Genomic DNA, 12,828 nt, shown 5'->3' with positions numbered 1-12,828 from the left:
GATGAGGCTTTTCCCCCCCCAGTCAGCTCGGGGAAAATCAAGCCCTATCTCATGATCACATATGACTTGCTTGAAACCCTGTAAGCGTGTACTAAATGGGATGAGTGTTGGTTTTCAGATTTCAGGTGTGGAAATTTTTTGATACTCTTACTGTATTTTCTTGCTTGCCACATGCCTCCAAATAGGATGTAGGTAGAATGTAGGGTAAAAGAAGATTTTTCCAGCGTTGCTGCCAACTATGTGACATATAAGTTCTCCTGCAAATAGTGTGTCCAGGAAGTGTGACATCCTATGAACGAGTCTGGGTGTGGCAGGATATTAACAAAGCTTGGCCCCATGCCTGTGTAAGGATAGTAGCAAGACTGTTATATCCTTTAGTATAAAAGGTTTTCTGAATAATTGTTTCCATACTGCAAGCCTCATTAGGATTCTCTTCATGCAGCAACTAATTTGTCCTGAGCCAGCTCAGTTCTTCAGTTAGTGACTATAAGAGGATTGATACTGGACTCCACCCGTTCTGCTTGCTGGGCCAAAGAAAAGTGGCAGCCATCTTGGCAACCATTAGAAGCATATAGACGCTGTGCTCTTTCTCCCGCCTTCTGTTACAGCAAAGGAAAATCAGCTTCCTTGTTTAAGGCATGCACCCCAATTTGGAAGGGTGATTTGTGGGTGGGAAGGGAATGTAAGTAAATACTGTGTCGTAACTGTGGGAACACCTGACATACTAAAAATCCATCTATATTTCCTTTGGATGGATAAATCCATCCAAATAAATTAGGATTATTTTCCTAATAAATCCTTTGATATGGAAGTAAACCAACTAGCAGTACCCCAAAAATAATAAGTGGGTTTGATTCATCAGATCCATGTAGGTTCATAGAATAGGGAAATTTGGGGTCTGTATATAGATCACTAATACAGAACAGGAGGGGATGCGTTCCTGCTAGCGTAGGTTAGTACACATGTGTAAGTCAAAAAGGTTATATTTCCAGGCAAATTTTTCATAGTTTCATAGTTTCATAGTTTCAGGGTCGGAAGGGACCTAATAGATCTTCTAGCCCGCCCCCCCGCCAGGGCGGGAGAACAACCCAAAAACACAAACAAAACCACTCACCCTAAAAACAAAAACGGGACTCAAATGAGTCCAGCCAGGTAAGTATCCAGCCTCTTCTTAAAGATCCCCAGGGTAGGGGCCAGCACCACCTCCCTTGGAAGTTGGTTCCAGCTCCTAGCCGCCCTAACTGTGAAGTAGTTTTTTCGGATGTCCAATCTGTACCTCCTCTCCATCAACTTGTGCCCATTATTCCTTGTTATGCCAGCAGGGGCTAGGGGAAACAGCGTCTCCCCCAAACCCTTCTGGTTCCCCCTAGTGAGTTTATAGACGGTCACCAGGTCCCCCCTCAGCCTTCTCTTGTGGAGGCTGAATAGGTTCAAGTCCCGCAGTCTCTCACTGTAGGGTCTGCCCTGTTGTCCCCGGATCATGCGGGTGGCCCTCCTCTGGACCCTCTCCATGTTGTCCACATCCCTCCTGAAATGGGGCGCACAGAACTGGACACAATACTCCAGCTGCGGCCTGACCAGCGTCGCATAGAGGGGGAGGATCACCTCCCTGGCTCTACTCGAGATGCACCTGTGGATGCACGACAAGGTCCGGTTAGCCCTGCCAACCATGACCTCGCATTGTCGGCCCATGTTCATCTTGGAGTCAATAATGACACCAAGATCCCTTTCCGCCTCCGTGCTCTCAAGTAGGGAGCTCCCCATCTTATAAGTGTGCTGCTGGTTCCTACTACCCAAGTGCAGCACCCTGCACTTGTCCGTATTGAAACGCATCCTGTTCCTGTCTGCCCACCCCTGTAACCTATCCAGATCCTTCTGCAATCTCTCTCTCCCTGCTAGCGTGCTCACCTCCCCCCAAATTTTGGTGTCATCAGCGAATTTAAACAGGTTGCTCTCCACCCCAACATCAAGATCGCTGATGAAGAAATTGAACAGCGCAGGCCCCAGGACCGAGCCCTGGGGGACTCCACTACCCACCTCCCCCCAAGTCGAGTATGATCCATCCACCACCACCCTCTGAGTGCGACCCTTCAGCCAATCTGCAATCCATCTGACCGTGTAGGCATCTATGCCACAGTCGCCTAGTTTATTAATTAGGATGGGGTGAGAGACGGTGTCAAAGGCCTTGCTGAAGTCCAGAAAGACTACATCCACCGCGACACCTGCATCCATGGCCTTTGTGACCTGATCATAAAAGGCAATCAGGTTGGTCTGACATGATCTCCCCCTAATAAATCCATGCTGATTGCCCCTGAGCATCATCTCGGATGCCGGCCCATCACAAATGTGCTCCTTGATGATCTTCTCAAAGAGCTTCCCCAGGATTGAGGTAAGACTGACGGGCCTATAATTGCCCGGGTCCTCCCTTTTCCCTTTTTTGAAGATGGGGACCACATTAGCTACCTTCCAATCGTCTGGCACCTGGCCCAAGCACCACGATCGCTCGTAGAGCCGTGCCAGGGGCCCTGCAATAACCCCAGCCAGCTCCCTCAGCACCCTGGGGTGGAGAGCATCCGGACCCGCTGACTTGAACGCGTCCAGCCCCTCCAGAAGCTCTCTAACCCGGTCCTCCCCAACCTGAGGTCTGAAGGCGATCCCCTCGCGTCCGGCTTCTATCACAGCAGGGAAGTCCCGGTCCCTGCACAAGAAAACGGAGGTGAAGAATTGGTTAAAGAGGTCCGCTTTATCCTCTGACGCAACCACCAGATTGCCCCGCATATCCTGCAGGGGCCCCACATTACCCGGCGCCTTCTTCATCCTCCCAATATATTTGAAAAAGGACTTTTTGTTATCCTTAATCCTGGACGCTAATCCGAGCTCTATCTCCGCCTTGGCCTTCCTAACAGCCCGCCTGCAGGCCCGAGCAGAGGAGGTATACTCCTCTTTGGAGATTACACCCCCCTTCCACCGGGCGTACGCCACCCTTTTGGCAAGCAGGCATTCCCGGACACCCTTGGTGAGCCAGGGGGGCTTTTGGACACTCCTGCCCGCCTTGCTTCTTGTCGGGATGGACACCCCTTGGGCCCCGAGTATCGTTTCCTTAAGGAACGACCACTCCTCTTGGACGCTGAGTTCCTCTGCCCTCAAGGACCCCAGTTCCTCTCCCACTAATCTCCTCATCTCACTGAAGTTGGCCCTCCTGAAGTCTAGGGCCACCACCTTGCTGCGGGCCCTTGACACTCTACGCTGGATGGTGAATTCCAGCACGCGATGATCACTATTGCCCAGGTGGTCAAGAACCTGGAGGCCTCTTACCAGGTCGTCGCCTGCGGCCAGGACCAGGTCCAGCAGAGCATCTCCTCTGGTGGGACTGTGCACCTCCTGAATCAAGTGGAGGTCCTGCAACTCGGCCAAGAACCTCCTGGAGCGGTCCGTCCCGGCTGACTGCTCCTCCCAGCAGATGTCCGGGTAATTAAAATCGCCCATGACAACTACATCCCTTGCTTTTAGTGTCTCCGCAAGCTGGCCTGAAAATTCCCTGTCCAGCTCCTCCTCCTGATTGGGGGGTCTGTAATAGACCCCCACCGTCAAATCCCTCTCGCCTTGCCCCCCCTGGATCTTGACCCAGAGCACTTCAGCTCGCCCTTCCCCTGACCCCATACTGCTGGCAGAGGATGTGTAGTGCTCCTTGACATAAAGTCCCACCCCCCCCCCTGATACCCACAGGCATGCCAGAATAAGGAACATGGCTTTAAGTGAAGAGGTAATGTACAGGAAGAAAAAGTAACTATAGTATACTACATACAAGTAACTTTTTATATGTGGTTACATGTAGTTACCTGAAAGTCTGACCAAACTTATAGAAGTGATGCCACCAAATTTAATATTCACTTGTGCAAATACCTACAATGCAAATATCCAAATGACAAAACCAGCATGCACATGCTGATTAGGTTCTCAGAGCATATACTTGAGTTTATACCATTCTAGGCCCTTGGTGCTACTCAGGGAGAGCTTTAATGATACCTGTAGCAGTGCTAAGCACACACGGTAACAGAGAAGAGGCATAAACTTAGCTTGCTAGGCATCTTTTCACGGCCCCGTGCCTCTGTCCCCGCCCCCTCACCGGAAGGAGAGAGGAAAAAACCACCTGCGCCCCCGTCTCCTTCAGCCTGGTCCCCAGAGCCTCGAAGTCCCTCATAATACGGTCAGGGTTGCCTCTTGCCGCGTCGTTTGTACCCACATGGACGACAACCATGGGGAACCGGTCTGCAGGCCGGATGCAGGCCGGGATACTCTCCGTGATGTCCCTGACCCGAGCCCCAGGCATGACGCAGACCTGCCGGGACATAGGGTCGGGCCTGGGGCCTGCAGATCGGACCTTCCAGCCCTCGCAGCAGGGAGTCCCCGATGACTAGGACCTGGCGTTTTTTCCTCCTGGTGTTGTCTCTCCTCCCAGTCTCTGTCTTGCGTGGAGCGGCATCGTCCCCTGCAGGGCCGACCCCTCTGCCCTCATCCGTCGCCGCTGCCAAGGCATCAAATCTGTTCCCCAGCTGAACCTGGGGGGCTTCCACCGCTCTCTGCCTAGCAGCTCTAGATTTGGGCACCATCTTCCACTCCAGCGATGGCTGCGACTCCTGTGGGGGCTGTACCATGGGCGACCGGGCCTGCAGGGAACAGAAATAGGCATCAATTTCGTCCTCTGCCTCCCTGATCCCCCTCAGCCTACTCACCGCAGCCTGGAGCTCACCCACCTGCTCCTCCAGGGCACTAAGGCGTGCACAGGAGGGGCAGGCCGGGAGACCACCAGGCCCCACCCCCGCCCAGGGCCCTGCCAAGCCCCCTCCGCAGACAGGGGGGCAAGGGGCCACCGACTCCACCATGAGCTCCGTCTGGGTGGAGGCCTCAGAAGAGCCTCCACCCAGAACAGATCATATTTGACACATTAGTTCTGCAGAAAAATGTCAGAGGAAATAGGTATGTTCTAATGTGCTATAATTATATTGTCCTGAATCTGAAAGCTAATTCTCTTCATATAACAGCTACAAAGAAGCAAAGGCCATGCTGATTCCTCCTTTTCTCCTCAGTAGTAATTTTTCTGTATGATGGAGAAGAAACAGTTTGCAGCAGAAATCTGATGAGAGCTGATTCTATTAAGGAAATAGTGTTAAATAATTTTGCACTGATTTAACCCATCTCTCTCTCTTTTTCAGTAAACCTGACATGTCACGCTTGAGGCTGGCTGCTGGTAGTGCTGTTGTGAAACTGGCCCAGGAACCCTGTTACCATGAAATCATCACATTAGAACAATATCAACTGTGTGCATTAGCCATAAATGTAAGAAAATGGGCTGAAGGGGGGTTGAACTTGGGTGGGACGGGAGATGGCTTATGTGTGTCTGTTAATTACATACATGTACTACTAACCTGTGGCCTAATTTAAAGTCCTGAACATTTTGAGACTCCAATTCTACCTTGCCCTCAATCTTATAAATAATAATAATATTTCCCTGTAATTCTGATAAGTCTTCAATTTTTTTTGCAAGAATGAGATCCACAATTTGAAATGTTAGCTTCCTCAGTGGGTGACCTAAATGCAATAAAGGAGTCTCTGGTAGTGATCTAGAGCAAGTGGACAGAGTGTTAGATCATTTAAAGGTCCTTCACACTGAAGATGGATTTTGGGGGCGCGGGTTTCCAACCCCTCTCTATTTCCCATATCCCAATTAGATAATGAAGTTAGGAGTGTGAGAACAACACCCTTGGTTATGCTGACCCTTATGAAGACCACTGATTCTTTGTCTCTGCAGGAGTTCCATGTTGTCATTCTTCAGAGTCCACAGAAGAAAGTTGTTTTCTTGAACACCCTGAATGAGATGGGAGGGGGAAGTCACAGTTGCAGTGGGGAGAGGAGGTCACTTCCTTTGTTTTTATTTTTTAAGTCCAAGGGAAAGGAAGATTGCCATATTTAGAATATCAATAGAGATGGGGAATCTTCTTTTCTGTTGTAGTATTTGCAGAAAATAAAGGAAGTTTTAGAAGATTTGAAGTCCCCTCCTACTTATCTTAGGAAGCCTGCAAAGCACTTTTGCTTTTCAGGCTTTTGTAAAATTAGGGAAATGCTCAGTAATGGGTTTACTATTAGGATGGCTTCAGCAGTGCAGCTCCCACACATCTTAAAATATTTCTCTGGCTCAAGTGTAAGAAACCAAAAAACCTAGATTTTCCTGCCCTTTCAATGTATTATTGAAAACATACCAACTTGGCATTAATAGTCCAAAATGGCTTGCTAATTGTAGTCCACTCGGACTCCTCAAAGTTGCTTACATATTAGTAAGGAGTGAAAACAAATTTGTTAATTTAAACTGATGGACTTCAGCCAGTATAAATCCTGCAGGGGACACTCTTCTGGTATAAGAATGCCTTTTTAAGTTTGGCTCATGTTGCTTTGGAAGGGGTTTACATTAAGATGAAAAAGTTATTCTTGTACTGGCTTACATGTCCATGCAGGAGATTACATTTGTTTAACTTGACCTAAATAACTCTTAAAAATGATCCTGAGATCTTAAGGCTAGATCCTATTCCACCCACCTACTATGTGCCAATGTGTGATAGAATTTTACCCTCCTCAGATCCTGGAAAAACTGTTAAGGTGTCTATTTTTTTTATAATGAATCATCATCTTAGCCTTAAGACCAAGTAAAACAAAAGCAAGCAGAAGGAGGACCCATCCACTTTTTGAATTGTTTTTCAGGGATTCAGAGTGGCCTAGGATTGCACTTATGGCCACCTAGGCATGTTATAGATGGAATAAGACTGGGCCCTTAGTTTTTCAATGTAGAATCCATTAAACTCAGTCATCTCTCTGTATCCTGCAACTGCTCTTCCATCCCTATCCTGCCTACAGTGCAGTAATAACAAGCAGTTGTATTCTTCCTATCCCACAGCCTTTTGGGTGGGGGGGCTCTAGACTAAAAAAATCAAGCTCATTTAGCTTTATACTTTTAGCTTCCTCTTGTAGGAGAGGCTCTCCTAATAGTCTAGATCAGTGGTTTTCCACCTTTTTTCATTTGCAAACCCCTTTGGAAATTTTGAATGAAGGTGCCAGACCCCTTTGAATTGTAAGTGTGTGGGTATTCAGATTTATTATTGATTATAGTTATCCTTCGCAGACCCCTTAGACATAGTCTGCAGAGGTTGAAAAACACTGGTCTAGATCTTCTTTAATAGTCTTTCTCTCTTCCTGCTGCAGTTTGAATTAATATTTCTTGAACATGGTTGGCTGGGATTTTACTCAGTATTCCAGATGAAGTCTTAGCAGTGCCTTGTACTGTACAATGACATTGATATTTCTGTCTTTCTAATGGAAATACCTTGGCAATATATCTTAGGATTACATTTGCATTTTTCTCAAGTGTTCTTATTAATGACTTACAACAGGGGTGCTTAACCTTTGGCCTGTGCCAAAGCCATTGCATCTGGCCCACAGGGCTCCCCATTAGGTCAATAAATTTTGCAGTGGGGGAGCAGTGACCATTAATACTGCCACCCTCTCCTGATGCCAGATTCTCATAGCCCCTTCTTTCTGCGTGACAGAATCAGGGCTGGGCCATGCCCCCTTCTCCTTTGGCAGCTGAATCAGAGCTGGGCTGGGCAGGAACTACTCCCGCAACACACAAACGCCTCCCCCTTGTGCAGGCAGCAGGATCATCAGAGTCAGGCTGCCTCCTACCCTCTCTGCATGGCTGGATTGGGCCCTGTGGCACTGACCTTTGGTGCCAGAATAGGGGCACTGACCAGATCCAGCCCTCAGAGGCTGTCATGGAAAAGCAGTTTATCACCACTGGCTTAGAGTTAACCTGTCATCAGCTATAATAGCACAAATTGTATTAGTAACACAAATTGGAAATGACTAATACACTTAGTGACTAATACAAGTATTCTGTGAAACTTCGTCCTACTTCTGTTACTACTGTCTTTAAGCCACTTCCAGTGACTTGATGAAAATCTGTTTTAATGTTATGAATTTCCATGTTCACATTGGGTGCTGACAGATGAGGGAAAAAAAATCAGTGCTTATTCAGTATGGGCCATGCCCCCTTCTCCTTTGGCAGCTGAATCAGAGCTGGGCAACTATTAGACTAAATAGTTGGTCTAATAAAAATCAGATTTACCCAAAGAACCTTGTCTGCCAAGAGCTATACAGACACTGAGGAGCTGGGTCAAGTGATCCCTCCTTTGGGTGTGTGCTGTGCTTTGTGCAAGGGTGTGTTGAGCTAAAAGTAAAACACTGGTTACTTTTGGGCGGGGGGGGGCGGTTTTCTATGTCTCTAAGCAGGTTTTTTTTTAAAGCTACTAATAAAGGCTATATAATTTCAGTGAGGGTACTTATTTAGCTCCTGGTTAAGCAAAGCCCTTAAGATTGTGTTTAAAATTAAGCAAGCAGCTCCTGTCCCAGTGGCAGTGCTCAGGTGCTTCATTACTTAGGTACATGTCTGAATACTTTGAATTAAGATATAATGTTTTGGGAATTCATTCAACCATGGAGTCTATATTTAACATTTCTTTTGCCCTGAAATGGATTTCCTATTCATGATGAATTCATTAGAATCCTACTGAATTCTGTAAAAAGACTCCCCTCTCCCCAAGATAGGATGGCCTTTATTGCTGAAGAAGCTGAAGATGTTCTTGATATCCTTGTTCACATATTTTATGCTCATCTTCTAGGGGTTTGTATTATATCTAGACAAGTTAAATATTTTTATGCTCTTTCTTTCCCTCTCCCCCTCCCCACTCTGGCCCCTAGGATGAGTGTTATCAAGTGAGACAGATATTTGCTCAGAAGCTCCACAAAGGTCTTTCCAGACTACGATTACCACTTGAATATATGGCCATTTGTGCACTATGTGCAAAAGATCCAGTGAAGGAAAGGAGAGCTCATGCTCGGCAGTGCCTTGTGAAAAACATAAATGTGAGACGGGAGTATCTGAAGCAGCATGCAGCAGTTAGCGGTAAGATGATAATGGAAGTAGTTCTTAGCAAGTACAAATACAAATGTGCTAGTTTTCAGTGCATACCCTAAAGAGGATGTATAAATATTGACTGATCTGCTCTGCATTTCTGTTCCTAAATGTGATTCTGAATTTGTAATGCATTTCATTTAAAAGCTCAGCCATTGAAAGAGAACACAAATATTACAATTCCAATTTTTTGTTACCTAGGAGTTCCTAAATAGTTCCTAAATGTTGTTCCTGAATGAAGTTTTTCAATTTTTTTTGGTGAGTTATGTAGCTATTTAGGTCAGTTTTATGCTAACAGTTTAAAACTGGTGATTATTCAGTGGCATTGTTCACATACCGCAATTTAATTGAATGATTCTTATTAGCATTATGAGTGAAGTATCAGTGATAGATTTTGGTTCACTATTTAATAGCATAAAGGTTTTATTTCAAATTGTGATTGACCCTTGCTGTTATGTTGTCCAGTTCTGTGCAAGTCTAAAAGGGCTGTTCCTTTTCCTAAATGCCATATCAATTCTGTCCTTGGTATATTTGTGAATCATTATGAAGCGTGTAATAGGTAATGCTTCCCAGGGTGGCCAGAGGACCCCCTGGTGGCCATACTATACCCCATCTCCTACTCCAGCTCTCCCAATATGGCCTCACCCTCTGACCTCCCTTGCTGTGATGTTTAAATTAACATATTTTAAGAAACTACCTTCAGAGAACCAGCGTTCAGCCTTTGGTGCCTTGTTTCACCCTGCTCATCACTAGGCTGCCAGTCTACCCAGTTCTCATACCCTAACCTGAGTAGGGCTCGCTCTCTCTGCTTTTTGGGGGGTTCCAGCCCCTCTGGGTGCCTGCCTTACTGTGCTGGTCCCCTGGCTCATCCTCACTGCGCTTTGCCTTTAGGACCACAGTCCCACAATGTCAGGTGCCTCACTGGCACCCTCCTTTACAGCACTTATGGCCATCTCCTCCTCCCCTATAGTCACCTTGAACCTTGCAGACTTACTCTACTCCTTTCCTCAGGCCTGCTGGCACTATTAACCCAAACCCAAAGGAAAAGAAAACATAATTTATCTCTGCGTACTGCTTCCTATAGAGCTGCTTCTCTGGTCAGGATGTGGGCCAGGGTGAGACTCTAGCCCTGGGATAGGCTTATATAGCCCTTTCCACTTCCCCTTCTGGTCACCTGATCTCTAGTCTTCAGGGCCAGTTTCCTAATTAGCAGGCTTTTATTGCTTTGGCCTGCCTTTTTTACAAGCTATACCTGTTGACTATCTCCTGTTAACAGGCTTACTCCATTGCAGCTAGCTTCCCTGTGGCATTGCACTCGCTCACCTCCAATAGCAGAGGTAGGAGTCCCCTGCTACAGAGGCAGACTCGTTGAGGCTGTAACTTGCTTTCTGTTGCAAAACCTAGTTTTGCTTCTTGTAACTTTATAATAACAAAATAAATCCATATGAAGATGTCCATAAATTAACTTATCTCAAAATAGGTTATTCTAGGGACAGTTAAGGGCAATTTTTGCAAGAGCAGTTAAGTGTCATTTCTATGAAAGTTTCCTAATGGCTCTTGGCTTGTTCTTAGTTAAACCAAGTAAGCCCTCTTTTGGCCACAGATTGACTAACTCTAATGTTGGGTTTAGTGAAGACTTGAACTTTTTGGCTAATTTGGGAAGATGTATTTATTTACAATTTGAATACTATGTACAGTATTAATAAATAATGTCAGTCTAATATTATTCTTGGCAAATAAATTCAGATAGTGTTTTGCAGGCTTTTTAAGACTTTTATCAGAGTAGCCTCTCATACACTCAGACAAGGATGAAGGAAATAAAAAGCCTTTGGGAGTATTTAATTTTGTGGAGAGTTTAGCTCTGTCTAGAGCAATTTCTGAAATGTTTAAGAAAATGTTACTTTCTTAAAGAAATTCTAAAGCCAGCATTTTTAAGGTTGAAAATCCATTTCAGCAACTTTAGAGGAAAATATATAGTTGAGATCAGGAAATGTAAAAGTAAGCCCATCTTAAAAAATGGGTGGGGAGATAAGTATGTAAACTAATAGTAAAGGCCAACCAAGACAACCTATGACTGGTTTAGAGCTCCCCACATGCCAGTCAAAATCAAGACCCATCTTTTCTGGTCTGTGTAATCTTCTTAGAATCTGGACGCAATCTTCATACCATACTGAACACAAACATCTGGCTTGTGCTGTTGATGCAAATGCCAAAAAAGACCTTTTTTTTTTTTTTCCATGTTGCCAGTACATTTGGTTCTGTTATAAATTTTGTTGACACAATTGCAATCTCTTTAATGGATAGATGCCTGTAGTAGAGCAGCTCTGTTATTTTTCCTTGAGGCCTACAGTTCAGCAATTTCTTGTTTGTTGGAAGACTTATCTCAAATGACCATTATAGAAGTTTGTTAATTTGAAGATGTCTGTCAGATGCTAATGCATTGCCGTTACGTACAGACTAAGTAGGTTGTTGCCTGCAAAAGATCAGGCCTCTCCAAACCAGGTGGCCTCTAAGGGCATTTATACACACATCTTTTTGTCCCACGATGCATCGGAGATCTACCACTTTGAAGCAGACTCAACTAATTGAGCCTGCTCCGCATGTGAACTGATGTAAACTACGTCGCAACCCATGCAGTTGTATAACTGGCGAAATGCACGTCAGCGCGCAGAAAATGGTGGTGGTATGCTTTTAAACTAAAACACCTTCTATGTGTGTTAGATCAAAAGTGTGCTGCCACCATTTTCTCAGCACTAACACACATTTTACTGCCTATACAACTACAAGCGACACAGCACCGAGTGCTTTTCACAGCACCCAGCGCTACGGCGCTTCCATATATAAAAAATGCCCTAAGATGCCACTGTGCCCTGTTTTCTCTATGCATTAAATAGTGATGCATCTAGAATTGTAAAGTCATCATTACATTGGCAACGTTCAGCTCTCAATCTGAGGTCTTCACTGAGCCAAAACAATATATTTCCTAAACTCCATTATTGCATGTGTACACCAGAACAGGGTCATGTTCCACTCGGGCTGTTCCTGAGCATGCTTTGCTCTCCCAGGTCTACCAGTGTTCTTTGAACCTTGAAATACACTAGTATTAATTTTATCTTTAAAGTCCTCCATCTTTTGGATTCTGTATGTTTGAGAGATTGCCTTTTCATATTGCACCATATGAAAAGGCTATGGTACCTGACCATCTCTAAATGTTCAGGTTTGGGACTTAAAATTGTGTTCTCTGGACATCTTGAATTCCCCCAAGTTAATAATAATCGCAAATATCTTATCATTTGGGACACATTGAAGAGTCTGGTGTTTTTTGTGGTTTTAGGCTGAGGAAGTATGTTTTTAATGACATGGCTTGGGTTTTTTATGACAACATTTTCTATTTAATCTAGGTCTACCCTAGTTATTTTATTTAAAATAGCCTGTGTGCCTGTAATGTTCTTTTGACAGATACATTTAACACATATTAAATTGGAAATCAAAATATTTTCAACATCTTGGCAGCAGATATTTGAGTCAAATGGGTTTTTTCATACATGACTTAGAAATCTGGCGCTCTCATCTCTTCCCAACAATGGCATTAAAATCTCAGCATGCTTTCAAATGCAAGACGTCACCCTAAGAAATGCTTGCCTCTTGTATAATTTCTGGACCATCATGGCTACAACATCACTTGCACACTACCATAACTGTAACGGGGAGGAGTGGGGGTGTCCAACATGTGGAACAGATGCCACAAGTGACACAGGTAGCCTCTGTGTGTGGCACATGCCAGTTTGGTGAGAAGACAGGCAGTATGG

The 12,828-nt window shown here is 45.2% G+C and overlaps 1 protein-coding gene across 6 annotated transcripts in view; it reads left to right on the top strand.

Annotated features, from left to right (window-relative positions):
• Positions 1-12,828, top strand: part of PDS5B (PDS5 cohesin associated factor B) — a 192,364-nt gene that overhangs the window by 152,253 nt on the left and 27,283 nt on the right. For all 6 annotated transcript variants that reach the window (XM_025207097.1, XM_006026186.3, XM_025207095.1 and 3 more), the window contains 2 exons: positions 5,214-5,337; positions 8,806-9,010. In XM_025207097.1, coding sequence (XP_025062882.1) covers positions 5,214-5,337; positions 8,806-9,010 — 329 coding nt within the window. The remainder of the gene's footprint in view (positions 1-5,213; positions 5,338-8,805; positions 9,011-12,828) is intronic.

Source organism: Alligator sinensis, unplaced genomic scaffold (genome assembly GCF_000455745.1).
Source record: "Alligator sinensis unplaced genomic scaffold, ASM45574v1 scaffold406_1, whole genome shotgun sequence".
Lineage (NCBI taxonomy): Eukaryota > Metazoa > Chordata > Crocodylia > Alligatoridae > Alligator > Alligator sinensis.
The sequence above is the reverse complement of the archived record's forward strand: the minus strand, read 5'-3'. Positions and strand labels throughout refer to the sequence as shown.